Source organism: Malaya genurostris, chromosome 2, assembly GCF_030247185.1.
Source record: "Malaya genurostris strain Urasoe2022 chromosome 2, Malgen_1.1, whole genome shotgun sequence".
NCBI lineage: Eukaryota > Metazoa > Arthropoda > Insecta > Diptera > Culicidae > Malaya > Malaya genurostris.
Window position 1 is genome coordinate 302,538,164 of NC_080571.1, and position 25,145 is coordinate 302,563,308.

General features: G+C 37.3%; 1 protein-coding gene across 2 annotated transcripts in view; it reads left to right on the plus strand.

Annotated features, from left to right (window-relative positions):
* The window catches only part of LOC131430851 (uncharacterized), a 117,963-nt gene that overhangs the window by 33,971 nt on the left and 58,847 nt on the right, over positions 1 to 25,145 (plus strand). For both annotated transcript variants that reach the window (XM_058596081.1, XM_058596080.1), the window contains one exon: positions 18,440 to 19,938. In XM_058596081.1, coding sequence (XP_058452064.1) covers positions 19,602 to 19,938 — 337 coding nt within the window. In that variant the 5' untranslated portion in view covers positions 18,440 to 19,601. The remainder of the gene's footprint in view (positions 1 to 18,439; positions 19,939 to 25,145) is intronic.

Sequence of the window (25,145 nt, forward strand, 5' to 3'; positions counted from 1 at the left end):
TTACAATTCGAAAAATTGCTGCTCTGAGTAAAAGAACGTGTCGGTTTGGTGGTTTCAACATTTTAAAAGAAGTGATTTCGATGTCGAAGACAAACAAGGTGATGGAAGAGAAAAAAACTTCAAAGATGAACAACTAAAAGCATTGCTTGATGAAGATTCGTGCCAAACCCAAGAAGAGCTTGCCGAATCGTTGGGAGTGAGTCAGCAAGCAATTTCAAAACGTCTCAAGGCCCTGGGTATGATTCAGAAAGAAGGAAACTGGGTGCCGTACGAGTTGAAACCGAGGGACATCGAGCGCCATCTATTTGTATGTGAGCAACTGCTTCAAAGACAAAATCGTAAGGGGTTTTTACATCGAATCCTAACCGGTGTGAAAAGTGGGCTCGATACGATAATCCTAAACGCAGAAAAACATGGGGAAAGCCCGGGCATGCTACCTCGTCGGAGGCAAAACCGAATATTCACAGCGCCAAGGTTATGATTTGTATTTGGTGGGATCAGCTCGGTGTGATTTATTACGAGCTCTGAAAACCGGTTGAAACCATCACTGGAGATCGCTACCGAACGCAACTGATGCGCCTTAGTCGCGCGCTAAAAGAAAAGCGGCTATAATATCAAGACAACGGAAACGCTGAAATGGGAAGTCTTACCCATCCCGCCGTATTCCCCAGATGTCGCGTCTTCTGACTTCCACCTATTCCGTTCGATGGCACACGGCCTGGCAGATCAACATTTTCAATCCTTCGAAGAGTTGGAGAAATGGATTGCTTCATGGATACCGTCAAAAGAGGACTCCTTTTTTCGAGCCGGGATCCGAAAATTGCCGGAAAGATGGGAGAAAGTTGTTGCTAGCGACGGACAATACTTTGAATAATACATCTGTAAGGACTTTTTCGCAATAAAGCCTTTTATAGCCTTTTCGCACTACACCGGGACGACCGGGACGGGACCGTCCGGGACTATTCGGGACGTTATTTTTCCTCATCGGCGATGACTGAGCTGCCGGCGTGTGTATATATTGGAATCCCGGACCCGGGATAAAATCCCGGACTCGGGATTTGGTTGCCGCCGATATTCCTCGCCGAGTTTATTGCCGATATTCCTCGCCGAGTTCCGTCGGCGCTGGAAAAAACTCGGCGAGGAATATCGGTGGCAACCAAATGGATTTTATCCCGGGTCCGGGATTCCAATACATACACACACCGGCAGCTCAGTCATCGCCGATGAGGAAAAAAAACGTCCCGGATAGTCCCGGACGGTCCCGTCCCGGTCGTCCCGGTGTAGTGCGAACAGGCTATTATTCTGGAAAACAACGACGGAAGCAAAGTTGTACACCTGATATATTCCGGGTAATTTAAACTAAATTTTGATTCAACCAATGTTTTGTTGATATATACAACAACATTTGTTTGAAGTAACCGTATTCTAAATATTTATTTTGTTTGAATCTGCGATATCTCGGATTGTAACAACTGTTATTTTTTTTAATTTCACGGACAGCTAATCGGTTTGTTGTTTTAAACAACCGGGAATTTTATGCATGTATGAATAATGCATTTAAAAAACATTCTCATGCTTCTCATGCTTTGATGAACTCCTACAAAAGTCATGAAAATTTTTGGTGAGATTTGGTAGACTGCCACTATGTGACAATTATCCAAATGAGAGTCTCGACGAAAAAAATTCCGCGGAAGGTAATAAAAGATATACTATAGAACAACAAAATCTATATAAAGGTCGACAAACAACTTTTTCACTTCTACGAAAAATATTCAACAGTCTTTTTGGAATGACAAAGTTTTCTCTCTATCGAATGACAAAGTTTTCTCTCTATCGCTTCTCGGCCTAAAGGCTAAGAATAAAGTGAAAGTTTTCTCGGATTCATCTTGATTCAACATATATTAAGCATAATGAAAAGACTATTTCATCCCTTAAAAATTCTACCAAACATTTGATTGGAAAATGTGTCTTTCTTTAGTATGAGGTACCTTTGACAAGTTTGCGTTCTGCTTAAATGATAAGTTTTCATTCGTGAATACCTTCACAAATGACAGTTAAGTAGTACTAAGCGATATATCATTCCCTCAATTCAACTTGACTAATATAAAAAGAAAAGCATGATCAAGCATGAATCAGTGAATTCGGTGGAGTAGAACGTTGCGACCAGCAGATTTACACGATTAGTTACTAATCGTCGTTATAGTCGTAATAGTCACTCTTAAGATAAAACTTTCGAACGCCATGTGTAATCAAGACACAACAAAAAAGTTATCATCTAAGCAAAATTAATGAAAAACACATCTAGCGTAATTCAACTGGTCCTTCTCTTGAGACAGAAATGCGCTCCGAATCATTTCAATAACGTATTTGAATAATAGACCAATCAGCGCTCTGTCATTCATTTTCAGAGTTATTCAGCAGCAAAAGCTTCGCGTTCAATTAAATTCACTTAATCTTAATTCACATGGAAAACCTTTTACAATTCGGATCTACGCCAGTGACCAACAAATACACCCAAAGAAATATTTTATATATCCTCTCATTGAAAAAAGCGAATCAATAACTGAACAATCAATTAAAAATCCGTTTGTTACATTTTGGCTCTCGTTAGCCCCACCTTATTGGATGGTAACGTGAAATGTTGTGAGAGTCATTGGTTTTTTTCTTCGTCCGGAAATGCTCGTGCTTGCAGGAAAACCAAGTAGTTTTGAATGTTTTATAAATGACAGATCCGGATTTTCATTGCAACCGCAAATAATTGCTTTTCCCACTTGCTCTTCTTTCGGCGCCATCTTTTTTTTATTTTCTTTCCTTGCTATGAATACAACCATGGTGATATGATGCGTAGTTAATATCAATACAAACTGAAGCATTCAGAGATGACGAGTAAACAAAAGCTTCACAAATTTCTCAATATTTTAAAAAGGTAGACTTGATGTTCTTTAAGAAATAGTATTTATTATCATACTTTAAAACCAATATTTTTTCAGGAACATCTTTGGGTTGGGACAAAGGAGGTAAAGAGATTCCGATAAGTATTTCGCTTTGCGAACGGTGCTGTCAATAAGTCAACTTATTCGTCATCTTCCATAAGATGGAAATCCTATAGCTGATGATTTCCTAATTAATGATACTTGAATGAAAATGGTTTCTTCTTGGTTTTTGTTGGAGCATCCGGTAGAACGATAGGAAGCAAAGCCTTGGTATTACATTCCTGTAGTGGAATTTGACCATTTGTTTCAACAGACTTCGCAGCCGATTCAGAGTGCTACGATTCTTCTGACACTACGAATCCTTCCAGGTCAGGGCTCGAACATACGACAACTGGTTTGTAAGACCAGTGTCCTATGCATTGAACCGCCAACCCGGGACGAATAGGAATAGAGTGCAAATCCAGAAATGATCTAATTACCTGACTCACTTGCATCCTTCGAATAATAACTATTTGCTGAAACTAGTATGGTATGCGCTTCATCACTTGCAAATTTATTTTTGAAAGATTTCCCTATAAGATAGAAAATACTTTTATTGATGGCATCATCATTGACGTCATTATTTTTGTACGGCCAATAAACCCTAGGCAGACGAATTAGTGGAAATGTATTAAGAATAAAATTCAACATCTAATTAAAAGACTCCATTTAATTGAATGGCATTGCCGCATAATAATCTCTGAAACTGACGATGCAAATAAAAGAAGCTTTATTCCAGCTAGCTGAATTTATTTTATTTTTGATACAGTGTTGAAGAGAAAGGCACTTGGTCTAAAACCGTTGCTACGAACAAAGTGAAATTAATTTTTTTTCCTGTTAACACCACGAGTGCCTGGCCCAACCGGAAGGATAACAAGGTTTACGGAAAAGTGAGTAGTAGAAGTATGATATTCATTCAGCTTCACTCAGGTTCCTTCCTGTAAATAGAACCCCTGCTTCTCCCACACTGGCATCAGCTTTTAGGTCAATACCACTTTCCTCGCCTTGAGGTTCGAATTTAATCAACATTTTCTCAAGTAATATGAAACAGTACTGAAAAGGATTATTTAACTCGAATCGAATCCTCCGTGAAATTGAAAAAATTAAATTTCATTCAATTGAGCAACAGCTGAAAATAAGACTGTCAACTACGGATTCTTTTATAGTTCCAATAAATATAGTGACAAGATGTCCAGGATTCCGCAAAATTCACCTGAAAACTCACACCATCTGTCCGTACAGAGCAGAAAACTTCTGAATCTTAAAAAATCTTAAAGAACTACCGTAAAGGAAATATCATCTATCTTCAGTTCATGTTTTTAAGTCATGAGCAAAGCGAATTTTCAATTTTTCAGGCTTCAAAAGAAACAGTGAAAAACATTATCTGAACAAACTTTCATTTTGTTCGTCTGACATCCAAATTGCCTTCGCTCAAAAGCAACAAATGGCCTGTGTATTTTTAGACATTAAAGGAGCATTTGATTCAGTTTCCATTGATGTTTTTTCAGACAAGCTAGACCAACATGGACTCCCAGCGGTTATAAATAATTATTTGCACAACCTTTTGTCAGAGAAACGCATGCACTTTTCACATGGCGATTTGGCAACATTCAGAATTAGCTACATGGGTCTACCGCAAGGCTCATGCCTCAGTCCGCTCCTTTATCATTTTTACGTGAATGACATTGACAGCTGTGTAGTAATCCCATATACACTAAGACAATTGACAGATGATGGCGGGGTTTTCAGTTACTGGACCCAAAGCTATTGATCTGCAAAAACCATTGCAAGATACCTTAGATAACTTGTCCGTTTGTGCTGTTCATCTGGGTATCGAATTCTCTGCGGAGAAAACAGAGCTGGTCGTATTTTCAAGAAAGTATGATCCCGCGCAGGATCAGCTTCATATGATGCGAAGAATGATCCAACAGGTTTTGACTTTCAAATACCTCGGAGTGTGGTTTGATTCCAAATGCACGTGAGGAGGACACATTAGGTATCTGATAACAAAATGCCAACAAAGAGTAAATTTACTTCGATCAATAACAGGATCTTGGTAGGGTGCTTATCCGGAGGATCTAATAAAATTGTATCAGACAACGATACTTTCAGTGATGGAATATGGATGCGTTTGCTTTCGTTCCGCTGCAAACTCTCATATTATCAAACTGGAACGAATTTAGTATCGTTGTTTGCGAATTGCTTTAGGCTGCATGCATTCGACACATACAACGAGTCTTGAAGTTCTGGCGGGAGTTCTTCCATTGAAAGATCGTTTTTGGGAGCTTTCATCGCGACTGCTAATTATATGTCAGGTACTGAATCCCCTGGTTAATAATAACTTCGAAAGGCTAGTTGAGCTTCAATCTTAAACAAGATTCATGACAGTATATTTTAACCATATGCCACAGGAAATCAACCCTTCAAGATATATTCCTATCCGTGTCAGCCTCCTAAATGTCCTCGACTCAACTTTATTTTTCGACACATCCATGCAGCGCAAAGTGCGTGGAATCCCGGAACACCTACGCTCGTTGGAAATCCCAAAAATATTTACAAGTAAGTTCGGGCATATTGACTCTGAGAAAATATTTTACACGGACGGTTTGGGTCCCGGCTCATTGCTCCATTCCAGGCAATGAAAGAGCCGATATTTTAGCCAAACGTAGTGCTTTTGAGGGTAAAATTTATGAGAGACCGATTGCTTTCAACGAATTATATAGCGCGTCTCGCCCAAGAACACTTGCCAGCTGGCAAGCTTCTTGGGATAAAGATGATCTGGGTCGGTGGATGCACTCAATTATTCCTAAAATATCGACAAACGCATGGTTCAGGGGACTGGATGTGAGTAGAGATTTTATTCGTGTGATGTTCAGACTCATGTCCAATCACTACACGTTAGATGCACATCTCCTTCGAATAGAACTTTCCGAGACTAATCATTGTGCTTGTGGCGAAGGTTACCGCGATATTGACCATGTTGTTTGGACATGCGTGGAGTATCGTGATGTCAGATCTCAACTAATAAATTCCTTGCGTGCCCAAGGTAGACTATCCAATGTCCCAGTTCGCGACATTCTTGCTTGTCGTGACGTTCCTTACATGAAACTTCTTTATTATTTCATTAAGTCCATTGGAGTTCCAATTTAAATTTCATTTTATGTTAGACTGTTTTCTCTTCCATGAGTTCAACCAATAGCCAGCTATCTCATATTAAATAAAAGTGATGAACTGATACAAACAAACCTGAAATAGTTATAAGACCATGTACAAAATGTATTTCATTTGATGTAATTTATAATAGCAACTCGCTTGATAAAAACAGTTTTTAGATTAACTAATGAATACCAACATACTAATATTATATTATGATATTCGAAATTTATTAGGTTTAAAGTACTATGTATTGTGGATGCCATGGCGAAGAAAAACTTATGTAACATATTTTGCCTATGAAATAAACGTATTTATGAAAAAAAAACTTTCATTTTCAAAATGGATTGATGGATGTGTTGACACTCGGAAAATGTCAAAAAAACACAAAGCTTTCGAAAAGATCGCATATTGTTTGACTTTCTTTCCGACGGTTGGATACGCTTTCGAACGGATTGATATAGTATTTTGGGTCAATGCAGTTTGAAGAGTTTTTGTTAATTTCTTGGTTTTAATTGGAAAAATCCGAATCTGTCGTCCCTCTCGATTTTTCCAGAGATATACGTGGCTTCAATGTTTCGAGTCATTGTCCCTCTAAATCCTTGCTTTGAGATGCACTACCAAATGAAATCAGTCCTGTTTCCAATCGAGACACTATTCATTGGAACCCTCATCCCCATAGTTGATTCATTTAAGAAAATCGTTTTCAACCAATCCATCTTCGTCTAAGTATATTACAAATCAAACTCTGCCTCTAAAACATGTACATATACAATCTGCAGTGTACGTTTGCATTACGTAAATATTAAGCGTATCTTCCGGCTGACGAACCAACTAAAGGGAGCAATAAGCCTTACCATCTGATAAAATTTACGTGAAAAGTTCGGTAAATGCGATCAAGTTAGCGAACGCGATTAAATTGAATAGAAGCCCATTTGATGCACCTATTACCTGTTAATGGCATCATATACAGAAAACTTCTGTTCACTGCGAAACTTTTCCGGAAACCACAATAGTTTTCTTGGCAGCTTTTTGCTTCCACCGACGGCTATCTCAACATGGATGAGCCGCGATAACACTGCTCACTTATTCGCATATTTAATTTACATATATGTAAAGATAAACATCTTTCTCGTTCAAAGTTTATGTTTGGTTGGGTCGAATGTATTCCAAGTGAAAATGTAAATAAAAAGAAAACGCCCAACGATGCAACCGCAATCGGGAACAACGGAAGAAATGAGAGAAAAATTCAACATCTAATTAAAAGTTTCTTCCCACCCAATTACTAGCGAGAGCGCGGAGTAGATACGGGTAGTTAGCGGGTCGGGTGAAATGTGATTTGCCCAGTACAAAACAGGAAGGCAACGAAGTCCACTGACACTGCCAAGAAGAACGATGAATGGGTCTTGTCTTCCCAATTACGGCACAGAACTGGTCGCAGGAGCTGAAAAGTGCTGTGAAGGATTTTGGAGCCAAAACGAGGACATTTGAGGTGCTCTTGTTTGTGTCGACCTATTCACCGAAATTCGCACTGACAAACGATGAATGAATGATTCATTAAGAAACTTTGCAATTGGTGATCAACATAACTTCAGTGAGTCTAAAGAATGTTAGAAACCGCCAGTCACTCCATAATTTACAACAATAAAATTATCAACTTCCCTGAAGCGGTGAAGTTAATGAGAAAACTAAACAAATATTTGAGCTGCCATTTAAAGGTTGGTAGGTTCATTGACGTTTTAGTATAAAAAAATATCGTGATAAACCAGAATATGGAAAATCAGTTGAACTATTTATGTATTATTTTTAATGTCACATTCGCTTTCTGTATAGCCTAGATGAATGATGAATAGTAGTAGTGGTTCCCAAGAGGAAAATAATATCACTGCAGTAGACATGTCCCGGTGGAATCCTCTTTTTGCTACGTTTCGTTGAAAGTAACAGAAACAAAAGCTCCTAAGTCAATGTGTATGTTCGTATCGATGATTAAAAGTGCAGAAGCTGTTTTACAGTGAGTTTTGTCCTTCTGGTGCTAAGTGAAATTCTGACTCAGTGGATGTTTTGATTTTTCGCAATTTATAGAAGTTCAATTTTTGCTATGTAATGAGCTATTCATACCTTGGTAAAAACAAATATGTTTAGCGTTTTGTTTCACTGTTGAAAAATATGCACTGAAGAAAAAATGCAATGTGATTGAATATGGCAAATATGAATCTACCACAACTGTGATTCTATCTCAATTCCTGTAGCTTCTAAGGCTTAGGTTTATTTCCAAAAAAAAGGAATGGTGCACGACGAGATATTATTGAAAAGAGTTTTTTTTTCTATTTCTCATAAGACTGATATGACTGAACAAAATGCAAAAAGGATGATTGTGATTGTGATTTAGAGTACTTTCTTGCGGGACGATGCCATGGGGCTAGACTAAGACTGAACTCTGTTACGGCCGTAAAAAGTAAACTATGTCAAACAGGTTCTTTCCAATTAGGTTGTTTTCTGAGGTATGTTTCACATTCAGAATAACTTAAATGGCTATACGAATTTCCCGAATGATAAATCTGCGGGTTCAAGTGCCGTTTTTTGTGATATTTAAATCGTTTCTGGTATTTCATTTATCTGTCATTTTCTACAGTGGCCGGACTCCAACCCGCAAGTTTTTCTGGTACATGTGGTAACTTGATTGAGTAAACGCAAAATAGCGTGCTTGGTACTGGTCACGCGCTGTAGGGTAAAGTGTGACCCCTGTGGGAAAATATGATCCCAAATTGAGATATTACTAAATGTATTAATAAATTTGTTGATATTTTATTGCAATAAGGCTGAGGAACACAATTTTCAAGTGATCAGAAGTGAGAAGAATTTATTGATATAAACAAATTTTACAACAGACATAATGCCCCAGCAGCCGTAAAATATGTTCCACAACAAATCAGTGGTATTCAACAAGAGACATTATGTCCCACAACAATGATGCATTTCACTCCTTAAAAGGTCCGTAAAATGCCTATGTTGAGAAAATTTATATGTCAAAGAAATGATGAATAAAATTCTTACTCAGTCGAAACAAAGTCTTACAAAGCCAGTTTTTCCATATTTTCTAGCAAACGACAACTACCAAACTTGTCTAGTGGAAAGATACTACGAAAATATAATGTTAATGATAAAACTTTTGTCTAGAAAAGTCTTGAAGCCTTAAGCCATCCACGACCATAAGATGTGCATGACGAAATATGTCAGTACAAGACAATATTGTAGCTATTGGTGATGTGAACTAAGAGAATATCACCAGAAAAACATAGCAGGGCGCAAAAGTTTCCTATAATTTCCTGCTCGGCCATCCATGGAAGTTGTCCATCAATGTCAACTTCCCTTTCTAAACAGCCTAGATAGCCGTGTAGTGTCGGTAGCGGTTTCCCAACTGGCTAAGAATAACACTACGGTCCACCTGTACCGGTGGTATAAGTCCACCAAACAAGTAAGCCATGGGGCATCCGGCGGAATTATTTTCTACCAAGAATTGATCCACTGGTTTCCTGTTCCATGTCGTAAAAGGCCACAAAAATAGAAACTCCTAAGTCAAGGTGTATTTCCGTGCCGAGGACTGAATGGCTGCAGGAGGTTAAACAATGCAGTCGTGAACGGAATATCTTGAAACCTAGTCGCTGATGGTTTGTTAAGGAAACTTAATAACCTTGGATTTCCGACTTATGGTTTTGCCGACGATTATCATATATTGATGACCGGTATAAGCATTATTACTCTCTTTGATTTAATGCAGCAAGCCCTGCGATCTGTTCAACAATGGTGTTATCAGGTTAGATTATTTGTAAATCCGGGCAAAACACCAATGGTGCTTTTCACTTATCGTAGGATAATCACAGGATCTCGTCCGTTACAGTTCTTCGGTTCAGAGGTCACTGTGGTTGATCAAGTTGAATACGTCGGGGTTATGCTTGATTCAAAACTAAATTGGCTTGCTCACATTGACTTCAGGATTAAAAAAGCTTGCGAGGCTTTCGGCCAATGCAGACGAGCTTTTGGAAAGTCATGGAGACTCAAACCCAGATACATTCATTGGATCTACACAACTATCGTTAGACCAATTTTAGCATACGGATGTCTTGTATGGTGGCAGAAAGGAGAAGTTGCGACCGTTTAGTCAAATCTAAATCATCTCCAAAGGATGGTTCTAATAGCCATCTATGAGAAAAGTTAGAACACAGTCGGATCCAAATAATATTCAGTAATTTTGTATGGGACCATACGACCTTTCATTTTAATCTAAGTTTGTGAGAATCGGCTCAGCCATCACTGAGAAAAGTTAGTGCACTTATTTTTACAATTTTTTGCACATTTTACCCCATAATTCCGGAACCGGAAGTTGGATCCAAATAATATTCCGGAATTTTGTATGGGACCACAAGACCTTTCATTTGAATCTAAGTTTGTGAGAATCGGTTCAACCTTCTCCGAGAAAAGTTAGTGCAAAAAAAACGTTACATACTCACATACGCACATACACACACACAGACATTTTGCGTACTCGACGAACTGAGTCGAATGTATTTGAAACTCGGTCCAAACGTCGGTTTTCACAGTGATTGCATAACCTTTCTATATAAGAAAGGCAAAACTTGTTTTGTTCCACCTAGTGGTGTAATGATGCCTTTCTCATATTACTTATAACATCATAAATATTACTGTGGAATTCGCAGAAACAAACAAACAAACTCTACAAATCCTGTTTATCCTGCAGTTTCGGAACCGGAAGTAGTATCCACAACAAATTTAGGAATTCCATATGAAACTGTAAAACTTTTCCTTCGAACCTATAAGTTTGTGAAAATCGATTTTTCCATTTTGAAGCAAAGTGAGTGAGATCCTTTTTGCAGTTTTTAATCACCATTCCTCTTCTTCCGAAACCGGATTCAGATGACCGGAATAGCCGAAATTGGTTCGTTTGCCAGCAACAAATATGACCTCAAAATTGGAACAGTTTTCAACCTAGTTAAACTTAGACTTACTATCTCATGCTCTATTTCGTTCAAACCAATTAAACAAAATTTAAAAAACGAAACGAACTTGCGTATCTGTTACTTCTGCATATGTAAGTCAAGGTAAACAACATGAATCAGCAGCATAAAACATGTAGTAGGATTATTATTATTGCGATTATTATTGTTATTATTATTATTATCATTATTATTATGATTATTATTATTATTATTATTATTTTTATTGTTATTATTATTATTATGATTATTATTATTATTATTTTTGTTATTATTATTATTATTATTATTATAATTATTATTATTATTATTATTATTATTATTATTATTATTATTATTATTATTATTATTATTATTATTATTATTATTAATATTATTGTTGACATCACTACACCACCGGCACGGTGTTACTGGACTACCGGCTGTGAAAATTGCATATTTTTTCAAATAAACTTCATTTTATTGACATTCTTTTATGTTATTTTTCATATGATTTAATTTACCTCGGCCTTACATTCTTTTATTCTTTCGTTCGAACTTATCATAAAATAGCTAAAAATTTTATCAACCGCAGCACCGTCTTTTACCAATATCATACACTAGTAGCAGATATCCGTAACCGTTTCGTTTTCTTCATAGCGTGTACGAAATAGAATAGAAAATCTTCCACCGTACCCCCATGTACCGGTGTTGTACATATTGTCATTCTATATGACGATTTAAAAACTTTGACACTCATTGCCCTGTAATTGGGGAACCGGAAGTCGGATCCGAATGAAATTCCACAATAGCTTTAAAGATAATATGAGCTTTAATTCAAATTAAGATTTGTGAAAATCGGTTCAAGCATCGCAGACAAATCGCAGTGAATTCTATTTTTGGAGTTTTTCTTCACCATTTTCGGTGCTTCCGGAACAGGAAAAGGGGGGACCAGTAGTACCGAATTAAGTTTTTATGCCCACAAACTAACAAGTTCTGCAAACTAGAAAATTTTAGCAGGTAGTTCTATGGGATTCGTACCTTTTTTGACCATCGTTTGTGAAAAAATACGAATGAAATTGGTAATTTTTCACTTATCACGCTTTAGTTCTGTAACCGGAATTCGAATCCTAATAAAATTGTCTACATATTTTAAGGAAAAATATCAGACCTTTCATTTGAATTTTAGTTTGTGAAAATCGATTGAACCGTTTCAGAGAAAAATGTGGATTGCTTAACATTCTTCTAGGATGCTGGATAATATCGATTTTTTTTAAACTTTTAATTACTTCCGAGGAAGCGAATAGAAGTTCTCCCGTTCAATTAGGCTTGTGTTTCACATGCAGGGTAATTTAATTGGTTTTCCCGAAAGGGATAAATTTCGGATCAGGGTCATTTCGCCGAAAGACATTTCGCCGAAAGACGTTTCGCCGAAAGCCATTTCGCCGAAAGGGTTATTTCGCCGAATGCCATTTCGCCGAATGCCATTTCGCCGAATGCCATTTCGCCGAAAGCCATTTCGCCGAAAGGGTCATTTCGCCGAAAGGGTCATTTCGCCGAATCCTGAAAACGTCTTGAAATCGTAATTAGAATTGATTTAAATTAAAGACAAACGAAAGATGACAGCGTTAACGCCCGTTTTGTTGACCTACCATTGTACTTCTTGAATAATGATTGATTTTTGTACTCTTGAATAAAGATTGATTCACGAACCTCAGAAAATACTTCCCAAGAAAACTTGTTGACTGTTAGCTACTAAGCATCAAAGCAATTGTATAGGTGTATCTACCAGGCAAATGTAGGTGGTATTTTCCGTTTATTAAGAGAAAATGAAAAAATATCTAATGCGGCTACGCCACATCTTTTTCGTTCATGTGCTGTCCGACCTCGCTACCGCTCGTTCGGACCTAACTAAAGCAAAGAAACCTAGCTTTGAGTAGACCGGGTAAACGAGGCGGTTACAAGTTTGTATGCAAGAGGCCGCCGCTTCCGACGGCGGGTCGGCGGCCGACTCAGCTGGCGTCGGCTCGGCGGCTTTGTGCCGAAACGACTTTCGGCGAAATGGCATTCGGCGAAACGACTTTCGGCGAAATGGCTTTCGGCGATATGACCCGCTCCCATAAATTTCGGGTCTTTTCGCTAACGGTAACGAGTTCAAGTCCCGTTGCCACTAACTATCTATAAGGTTAAAGCCGGGGTAAAATAAATGATATAATAATAATAAATCTCCAGGTTAGCTCAAGATTACACAGAAAAATACAAATTTTACAGGTGACATAATTCTACAAACGGTACAACAAATCAAAGTTAACTTGTCAAATGATGCAAATTATTACGTAGAGAGCAGCAGGAATTCTCGAATCAGTTCAATACCTGGGTTTGATAAAAAATGACTGTTTTCTATTAATTCATATTTGAGAAAATGGAGTTTATATTGTCGTAACAAATATTGACTCCAATTGCATAGCAATTGGTATACAACGAGTACTACGCAAAATAATGTGATGACTCGATTCATAAGAATGCTATTGGTACAATGACTCTATTTGCAAATTCAATAACAAAATCTGCACATTCTTTCCATCTTTATAATACTGTATCCATTCCTAGGTTTGTCCTTATGGAACTTTTCTCCATACTCCATTCATACTCAAATATTCGGGAGCTTTTTCTCATCCCAGTTCCAAGAGCTTAGGTGAAGACTCAAGTGCGTGCAAAACACTTTCCAAACTTGGCAGAATACGACCGCGAATCTTCCTGTCGGAACTCGATAATTACTCCCAAGCTGTCTGTATTCCGACGGTTATATTCTGTGAGTGTCCCCGTTGCGAAAGATATTTAATTAGTTTTGTTCTACTTGAGAGCACGGCGAAGTGTTTGTTACGCAACGAAGAACAATCGCGGCGCGAAGGTCGGTGAAGAAAGTAATCAAATAAGCAATTCTCGCCGGAGTCGCAGGGTGCCTGCTAATTGCCGTGACGAAAAATTATATTACGTTGAATTGAACGTGCCTAATAATATAATATAAAATCGGCCCGGAAAATAAAGGTTGAGCAGATTTTGAACAAGTTGCCAAGGTTGGATAACTTACTTCTAAAGTTACCGTCATTCGTGACTGAAACGGAAGCACATCTGCTCTGTGCCATGCGATACTCTAGCAGAATGTTGCCGAGAACGAAACAGAATCCCTGTTAGTTCGTTAACTTTTGATCCCAATGTTACCAAGCTTTCTGGCTTGCCTTTTTTCCCGATACATACTCGCGTTTGGAATAATGGTTCCGATTTTTAATGACCATAGTGTGGGGAGCACGGTGGTCAATAAAAATCTCCTCACGCATGCAGTGGCAAACATTTTTTGCCGGAGAGAAAGGAAGGAAGGAAATGAATGTTAATTTTCAGTAATAGCCCAATTATCTTGGTGATTTACGGCTGATAAGGTACCGGCAGGTCACAAATTTGAAATAAAAACGGTTTTGAGAGACTATATTAATGTTTGGGCTTCAATTTATATGCTCATGATTAAAAAAATCATATTCAAAGTTGACAAAAACAAGTGGTAAAATGCGTTTTTTTTTAATGTACAACAAATATGTACACTATATATAAGAGAACTAACTTGCATGCAAACTGATAATGTCATAAATGGCATAAAAAAAATTACGAACAACACAAAAACAATGATTTGTTATAGTACAGTCTGTTATATAAGAGCGTGGTTACGATTACTCGCGATCGGTAAAGTGGAATGGTGTGATATTTTTTTAACGCAGAGGGCAGTAGTGTCGCTTGATGCAAGGCTAGAATAAATCAGCTGACTATTGTTTACAATTCGATTTCAGCATTTTTCCAAAATAAGTACCGCATACGGTACGCGCTTCGAAGCATTTTATGATGAGTCTTTTCGTTTTCTCACAACAGTAACAACGCTCTTATGTAACAGACTGTATATTATAATGCATTTGCGCTGCATTTGTTTTTTTTAATACGTGTCCAATACCAATAATAATTTTGTCTCAACATTAATAATTTCGATTCTAGTTCCACAGTAGTACATTTTAGATGGGCCATTTGATTCGTTTATTCACGAACAAGTATCAATAGAACATCACAAATGCTTCGCGATGCCCACGAAGACATTAATAGCACCCACTATCCTAGTTTTCATTTGATTGGATTCATTGAAAGAAAATCAGGTCAGAATTGGGAAATAGTTTGTCAGCTACATTGAGAATGCAGCAAAATTTTGGTTAGAAATTTTTGGAAAATTCAGTTGTCACATCAAAAGCTTATGTTTATAAGATTATGAAAAACCATCTCTCAAAAAGACCATATTCTCAATTTTTTTGATAGCCCAGTTGTTCAAAAATTGAATCCCTCATCACTTTTTAACTTCGGAACCGGAGTACGGATCCTGTAAAAATTCAGGAGTTTTTTGTGGGACCATACTACCTTCCATTCGAATCTAAGTTTATATAAATCGGCTCAACCATATCTGAGTATGCACCGTTTGAGGCCTACTTATTGGAATGGTTTTTAGCACAGTTCCAAGAAATCTTTACGATCTTTTCATAGTCATTTTGAATGAAGGTTTGAAATTTTTTCATTATTCACCTTATTCACCAAAAGTCGAAGTACAAGCATTTCAAGTATAGTAAAGCCTTCTATTTGAATCTAAGTTCCACGTAAACTTGCGCGAGCTACGACGCTCTATTTATGTGTATTTATTAGACGCTCCATTTATGTGTATTTATTTGTTTTTTTTTCGAAGTGTGTGCATAGAGCAATAATTGCTGGAAGAACATAACTCCTATACCATTCGCATATACCATTCGAATATACCATTCGAATCAGTTTAAAAAGTTCTATGCTCCCATACAAGTTTCTTGATTTTCATTCTTCTGGTTCTGAACTCATTTTTCTCGTAGATGGCTGAATCGATTTTATCCAAATGAAAGATCTTAAAATCCCATAAACACTTGTTGTTTTTTAATCAGATTCGTCTTCCGGTTCAGGAAATACAGGGTGATAAGCGTAAAAATGTCAATTTTACTTAAATTTATCGAGTTTATCGAGTTTACAGATTTTGAGAGTCGGTGACTAAATAGACTTATTTCAGGTTTACCTGTTTTCGAACCCTGGGAGATACCTAAAAATTCTACTTGGCACGCACTACGATTTCTCGAAGATGGTTACACGGATTTTCAAAAATTACGAGTCAAATGAAATGGTTTTCTGTTTTCAAAGTTGTAATATTACACGAACAGATGCATAATTTCCTATCAGAATCGTCAGTCAAACTGATGCAATCTACTCAATACGTTGTTTCGATGTAATAACGTGTGATTTATTTGCAATACTTCTCGAAAATAGAAAACTATTGCAGCCTTACAAAATAGAACTCACTTCGATTTCTCTGCGATGCTTCAACCGATTTTCACATATCTTAATTTGAATTGAAGCTCATATTATCTTCGAAGCTACTGTGAAATTTCATCCGGATTCGACTTCCGGTTCCGCAGTTACAGAGCGATGAGTGTCAAAAGTTTCAAATCGCCATATAGAACGACAAGACCGAAAGAAGAAGAAAACACAAAATGAACTATGCGTGCTTTGTTCTATTTCGTACACGCTGTGGAGGAAACGAAACGGTTACGGATGGCTGCTGCTAGTGTGTGATACTGGTAAAAGACGGTGCTGCGGTTGATAAAAATTATAGCTATTTTGTGATCAGTACGACCGAAAGAACGAAAGATACGACCGGTAGTGCAGTAATACCGTGCCATAATAAAAGTAATAATCATACTACACGTTTTATGCTGCTGATTCATGCTGTTTAGCTTGACTTACATATGCAGAAGTAACAGAAACGCAGGTTCGCTTCGTTTGTTAGAATTCGTTTGATTGCTTTAATTCAAATATAGCATGAGATAGTAAGTCTAGGGTTAACTAGGTTCAAAACTGTTCCAATTTTTAAGTCATATTTGTTGCTGGCAAAATCCAACTTCGGCTATACCAGTCATCTGAATCCGGTTTTGGAAGAATTGGAAATGCTGATTAAAAACTGCAAAAAGGATCTCACTCACTTTCCTTCAAGATGGCCAAATCGATTTTCACAAACTTATAGGTTCCAATGAAAAGCCTTACAGTTTCATACGGAAATCCTAAATTTGTTGTGGATACTACTCACGGTTCCGGAACTACAGGGTAAACAGGATTTGCAGGATCCGAACAAACTTTCCTATTTCTATTCAATGAACAGTTGTTTTTGCGAATTCCACACTAATATTTTTGATGTTATGAGTAATATGAGAAGGCATCATTACACCATTAGGTGGATTGAAACAGGTTTTTTTCAGTAATAGAGGCGTATTTTAAGAAAAGATGAATGTTGAAAAAGCAATTACAGATCCGTATTTTTCACAATTTTCTGCTTACAAAAACACTTATCTGATTTTCCTACGTTTGATTTCCACAGTTTTGCACAACCGTGAAACTTAAGTTAGATGCATATGCGGAATCAAAATTATTAACAAAAGATGCGTCTTACCGTCAACAATCTTATCTGACAATGATGATTCAACCCTTTTTGTGACTTCAAGCCGGTTTTTAGTTTTCACTTTTTATTGTTAAACAAAAACAAAACAAACAAAAAATCAAATCTGCGGTTTTAGAAATTATTACGTCAGATTTTCTACACATGTTTTTTGCACGGTTTCGGCAATTAAAACGGTTTTGTTTTACTCAATTTTTATTAACATGGCAAAAAAAATCTTGTATTGAGTTGAAAATCTCAAAACGTCAAACGAGTCATGTGAAAACCTGTTCGAACTCTGTCTTTCTGTCTGTAATTGTCTATAAACACTTTGAATCTGCAAAAATGCTCAAGTTGAACTGCTAAGTGCTAATAACATTGTTCTGCACTGATGAGTTGAAGACAACACGCGAATAAAAATGTGCGTTCTGCACGAAACGGTTACAATGTAACCAAAACCCCCAAATGTCCACGAATGTAGTTAACTTAACATCGCAATCAGCAATATATCCAAAAAAAAGCTGCTTGCCGCTCCAGAGGTCCAATCACGGTTGCTTCCCCATTGAGAGCACTCGTTAAATAACAAATGCAAACATTCAATGCCAGAACTGTTCACCCAATGAGCACATCTCTTTTTATTAAATTATTAAACTCTCATGTTCTCTCGTTGATGCTGTCGCATTAAGAAAAATTTATCCTGTCATAAATAATTTTACTCCCCGACACCACGATTTTCTCGTCGAATCACGAAACTTCAACATCTTCATGATTTCTTCTTTCCCAATTTGCAGGCAGCAATCAGCGGTCACTTTTGCGCGAAGAAAGGAAACAACAAACGAAACACGCGTTCGCGTGTGTATCGCCACAGCGTCACACAGCAAAGTGCAGACCCGACGAGGCCCAAGCGAGAAATTTATTCTTACCAGTATCCTCCTGGTCCGGCGAGGATGAAGCTGCGGCGAATGAGCGAAGAAATTCATAAATACGTGACTTTACGAGCAGCAGCCAGCACGAGGTGGAGTGATCTCGTTGAATGTCAGCGACGTCGACGTCGTTCGCGGTGTTCAGAACATGCAAGGCGGATGCCCAAAACGCCCCCCAGTTGAGAAGAGGACAATCCTTGTCACCGAAAGCGGGCGCGGAAAATATTCAAATTAAATGGGTGACGTCCAATGAATCGTTCGTCGTACGGGACATTCCATATACATCGGAATGCTACCATTCCGAGGGTGACAGTGTTGTGTCAGTAGGTGAGAATTGTGGTTTTAGAAACGCGAAACAATCGTTCTGTACGACCCCAGCTGTGATATAACTTAGTGACGCACAATGGTGGTGTTTAGTTAATGCCAACTCCCATCGTGGTAGGAACAACATCCTATTGCAAATAAATTTTCAAAGGACAACCGATCCCAGTGCACAATATCTAAAGTTGACATTTGTTACCAAATCTAGAGAAGCCAAACAACTAGATTGTAGCGATAGCAGTCGAAAGCGTTGACAAACATGTTTGGTCAGCCCTACACAAGCAATCTAAGCGGAAATCAGTGTATGTTCCGAAGCTATCCGTACCTACCCCAGAGTTCCTATCCACACACCCAACAACCAAACCAACAGCAATCATCCACCCTTCCATGACAGTACAATCAAAACCGACAGACCCCGAAAAACAATTGCTACTATTGCAATAATAACATCAATCTTACCTGCACCTGTTTGTCGTCGAGTGCCTTGAGATATTTTTACTCGGCCTCACAAACCCTTAACTCGGCACCATCGACACTGCCCCGACGGTCCCGTCCCTCCAACCATCACAATCTACCGACGTATCATCCTCAGGCCCTTATCCAGCCGCCATTTCCGTTCCAACAGCAACGTCAAACGGCCACCAAGTCGACGTCCACCTCGCCACCAGCTCGCTTCCAGCGCGACCAGCAAACCCAAGTCGACGAAGAGATGCTCGGCATTCGCAGTACATCCAACGAACCCGATTCGCCGGCCCTGTCCGCCTCACCACCACCCGCACCCGCCCCGAGGCCACCACCGATCCGAAATGGTTGCCAACGGTGTCGATTTTCAGCTTCGGTGGCCTCCGCGAACTCGACATTGAACCGATCCCACCAGCATCTCTCAGGAAGTGCCAACAACACACTAACGCGCAACAGCACCCACAACAGTAGCCTGCGAGATGGTGGCACCACTGGTGCTAGTAATCATATTGCTACCAGTACCGGACATCTGCACACTGCAGGGACGACGACAAGCCTTCAGGCGCACAATGGAACGTATCCGGGTAAGTACATCTCTCTTTAGGTGCACACTTGATGATACCGAATGATGTCAGTCAGCTCGTGTCATTTACATAGAAAACCTTTTTCCTTTTTCTTTTTGTTCTTAAAAAAACTATGTGTCATGCGTGACCGACCTAGCAATAGAGTAGATTATGTCGTTTGAGTTGAAGCGAGGAATGTTTTCTTTTTCTATGTACACTCTGATTGTTTTAATCATTAGTAAAATTATCAAGATTAAATCTACCTGAACTAATTTTAGAGTTTTGTGTAAATTCATCAGATTCTTTTATACAGCAAAACTGTGAACATGTAAAACAATAAAATGAAATCAAATTAAAAAGTGAAATGAAAGACGAAAACATTTATTCGTAACAATTTTGACTTTTTACTTGAACGGCAAAACAACTACGACAAGGCTGCAAAATTATACAAGTTTCATTGCTAGCAGTAATTAGTAGTAGTAGTAGTAGTAGTAGTAGTAGTAGTAGTAGTATTAATTATAACTGCATATGCACTAAAGGACCGAGGACGGATAGTAAATTAAATATGAATATAAATTTTAAAAAAACTAATTTTTGTAACTAAAACTTCAAAATAATCACAACAGGGACAAATCCAAAAACATTGTATGTCATTTTAAATAACTAGAAAAAATGATTTTTTTAAAGCTTCCGAAAGTATTAGTATTGAGAAGATATTAATTTGACGAATGAATATAAATCAGTTTCCGTAATGTCAGTTTTACCATGGTTCAGGATATACTTGATACATTTTATTTAATTTTCTGCTAAAGAAAAGAATGCGATCTTCGATCAAATATTTTGACGCGCGACAAGTTGTTTTGTGTAGAGTTTTGATATCCATGCATGATCCAAGTGATTCGCATTTCCGAACCGTATGCCTAGTATGAAAAGCATAAAATTTTCCTGGAGATGGAGCTAAATAAACGCATATAACTGATCAGCTAGGGTATGAATTAGAAGGATTTAAGGAATCAAACATAAAGTGATCAGATTTTAAATACTTTCAGCTCAGTCAATTTCATTCCGATTAGTAATTTTATTTCACCAAATGATTTAACATATTTCTACGCATCGATTTAAACGGCTTTTGCCAAGTACTTTCGATTATTCTATTACAAAATTTTAACTAATAGCTATCAATGTCATATTTCGCCTGTTAAAAACCTCAGACACTATGTTGGCTTTCCCTAACAGAGACATGATTTGTTTGGTCGTTTAGATCAAAAGCAAAACTGTAGGAGCGCATATCTTTAAAAATAGGTAAAATTATTGCTTTTGCTCACATGAGACACGTCACAGGTGACAGCAAGGTTCACGCGAAGCAATACAAAACGATTCAATGAGCTTTGATCAAATGTAATTAGCTAGAACTCGCTTGTTTTCGAATAGCTCGATCGTTCATTTTCATTAGTTTTAAAATTATGATCACTCGATCATAATTTTAAAACTAATCGGTTAAGTTTTAGTCGTTCGTTGGAATTTATTATCCAATTATTCGACTATTCTTTCGATTATTATTATTATTAAACTTTTAGAATTATTCGATTATTTCAATAATCCGCGCTTGTACATTGAATTTTATCTGGATCAGGTTCCGGAGTAACGAGGTAAAATGTGCAAAATGAATTAAAAAAGTGCACTCGATTTTCACAGAGTTGTTAAATGAAAAGTTTTATGTTTCCTTAAATTGATGTAGAATTTTATCCAGATTCTATTTCCGGTTCCGGAAATACAGGGTATTGTGTACAAAATTGCCACCTTTTGTATGCAGCGATAACGCAAAAATCGTAAAAATTCTTCTAACTTTGGTTGAAAATTGTATCAATTTATAGGTTATGCTAGTTACTGGTCAAAAGAACCGATTTTAACTATACTGATTCTATACAAAATATACAAAATACAGAAGTACTCACTTCATTTTCTCAGAGACAGCTGAGATGATTTTCACAAACTTAGACACAAATAAAAAGGTGTACGTACATAGAAATAGACTGCTTTTGCTTGGATTTGACTTCTGGTTTTGCACTTTACAGTTTAAAATTTTAAACCGTCATGTAGAGCGAAAATGCCAAAAATGTAGAATTCTTATAAACTTGGGTGAAAACTGTTAAAAACTGAAAAGGTTATGCTAGTGTATACTCGAAAACATTTTTCTTTATTTTATATAATAAAGGATTTAACCTTAAGGTCAGTCGTCTCTTCGGTTCAGAAAAACTTTCTGACCCTATGTGCGTGGTTGGGAATCAAAGCCAGATGAATTGCTTGAAGGACATCGACTAACCCATCACGCTATACCCGTCCCCAAAAAAAAATTGTTTTTATTCAAGATTCAAAGAAAAGTTTTTTGAAGAATACCTTAGTAATATTAATGAAAACACGAGCTACATGAGAAAGGCATCATTACACCACTAGGTGGATTGGAACAAGTTTTTTTAAATATCTAAAAACGCTTACTTTGTCGTAATTGAATATACCACAACTTAGTAGGTTTATAATATAGTTTTGCATCTTTGCGGAAAATCTCCCTAATAATCTGAATATATCACTATCTTTACGTTTTGTCTTAGACTCGTCAGTGCAGAGCAGTTCAAATGAACTGCTTACTGCGAACTTAAACAGTTCAATTTGAACCGCTAAGCAGACGTAAGGTTATTGCTGCTCTGCAATGACGAGTCTAAGACGAAACGTAAATATAGTGAAATTGGTTATGTGCCCTAGCACAAAATAAGGTTAATTACACATTGAGTTTTGTTTTAAAATTACAAGAAATTAAACGCAACAAACTACGTATTGCAAATAAACAGAAATATTTCAAAGCATTTCATATTACCAATATCTTTTTAGGATTTTTTTTTTCCATCTAATACAGAGCTCTCGGGTTTTGCCAGGAACATAAATATTTGTCCAGCCAGCGACTGGAACCATTAAAGAATGTGACAAGCGATTATAAATACACTCTCCTACTCAGTGCTTGAGCGAAAAAGGTATGGGTGTGTAATGTCACAGACATAACTGGATGTCGTGAATACGAATATAACTGAAACGCTTTCTCCATTCTTTCGAATATCAATTAGCTAATCACTTGTATTAATTGTACCAGCTTTCCCCTTCTTCACTACTAAAATTTGAAACGATGCACCTAAACTTAATTGGTGTTATGCATTTAGCATTAGCATTAGAGACCGCCCGTGTGTTGCTACTCCGTTATTGATCTGGACCAATTGAGATTGCAAAATGATTTTTTGAAGTAACATGTTTGGGAATAACACATTGTTTCACACTGTGCAAACTGTATTGAACCATGCATGCTGATCAATACCGACGCCGGCCACGTCCGAATGCAGATCTACTTGGGAGGGAAAGGATTGTTAGTTCGATGCATGTTGCTACTAAGAACCGAGGAATCCTCTGCATTCCCACATGCATCACAGGAGAGGATACTTTGTTAGTAAATGTTTTAATAATGTTATCATGTGTTTATTGCTCTGGGTAGCCGGCTACCAAGAATGTTTTAAAGTATTATGGTTTTATGTGTTACTTTGTGATGGCAATATAATGCACGAAACAGTCAATCTCCGAAATTGACAAAACTCCGGACAGCCGGCTGTCGAGTATGCAGTCACTCGTTTATGCATCTACCTTTCGCGTTTTTTTTAGTCATGCAAAAAAAAACACATGCGGATTGATAAAAAAAAGGTATCATCTCACTGCTAGGTGGATTAAGCACGTTTTTATAAATGAAACTACGTGATACAAAATAAACGAGCGAATAGGATTTAGACAAAAAAGTTGATTCATTGCATTGAAATATTCTAAACAGTTATTATAAAATCATTTTAAATCACCAAACAAAGGTCAACAGATTTCACACTCGTCTTGATTCTTTATTATTTCCGCTTTATTATTTTAATTATTTATTAAAATTATTAATTGGTTATATTAGTTGTTCTGGGCAGCCGGCTACCGAGAAAAATATTAATTTACTGTTTGAAATATTAATATCAAGTGTTTTTTACTATGTATTCAATATACCGATATATGTTATCTCTGTTATTAACTTTGTAATATAAACGGATTTGCGCAATGGTTGATTTTTACCATTCATTTTATAATCCTGAAAGACAATCAATAACATGGAAGAAGAAATCATTCCTAATAAAACTTTTCTCCGAAGCTAGACGGAAATTGATAGGTTGAATAAAGAGATGATTTAGTAAAATAGAGTAATCAGAAGTAAAACATTGAAAATATCCGATAACTGAAAGGAAAAAGAAACTCCTGCAATTGTCGCCTTTTACGACATGGAAGCAGGAACCCAGTGGATCTATTCTTGGTTCATTTTTTTCCGCCGGATTCCACACGGCATCTAGGCTGGTACAGTCCGGAGAGAGCTAATAGGTACTATCAATCTCCTAGTGGACCTCAGCCCCTAAACTTAATTGGTGTTATGCATTTTAGCAGAAAGTTCCTACAACTACAAACTCCAACTTGAAAAACCTATTTTAATCCACCTAGTGGTGTAATGATGCCTTTCTCATATCACTCATTACATCATAAATATAACCGTGAAATTCGCAAAAACAACTGCTTAGTGAATAGGAATAGGATAATTTGTTCGGATCTAATCTCACAAACTCTATAAATCCTGTTTAACCTGTAGTTCCGGAACCGAAAGTAGTATCCTCAACAAATTAAGGAATTCCGTATGAAACTGTAAGACTTTTCTTTTGAACCTATAAGTTTGTGAAAATCTATTCGGCCATCTCCAAGAAAAGTGGGTGAGATCCTTTTTGCAGTTTCTAATCACTATTTCCAGTTCTCCCGAAACCGGGTTCAGATGAACGGAATAGCCGAAGTTGGTTCGTTTGCTACCAACAAATATGATCTACAAATTGGAACAGTTTTGAACGTAGTTAAACTTATACTTACTATCTCATGCTCTATTTCGTTTAAACCAATTAAACTAAATCTAACGAAACGAACCTGCGTTTCTGTTACTACTGCGTGCTAAACAGCATGAATCAGCAGCATGAAACATGTAGTAGGATTGTTATTATTATTATTGACATCACTACACAACGTGTACGAAATAGAACAAAGCACGCCTTGTTCGTTTTGTGTTTTCTTCTTCTTTCAGTGTTGTACATATTGTCACTCTATATGGCGATTTGAAAACTTTGACACTC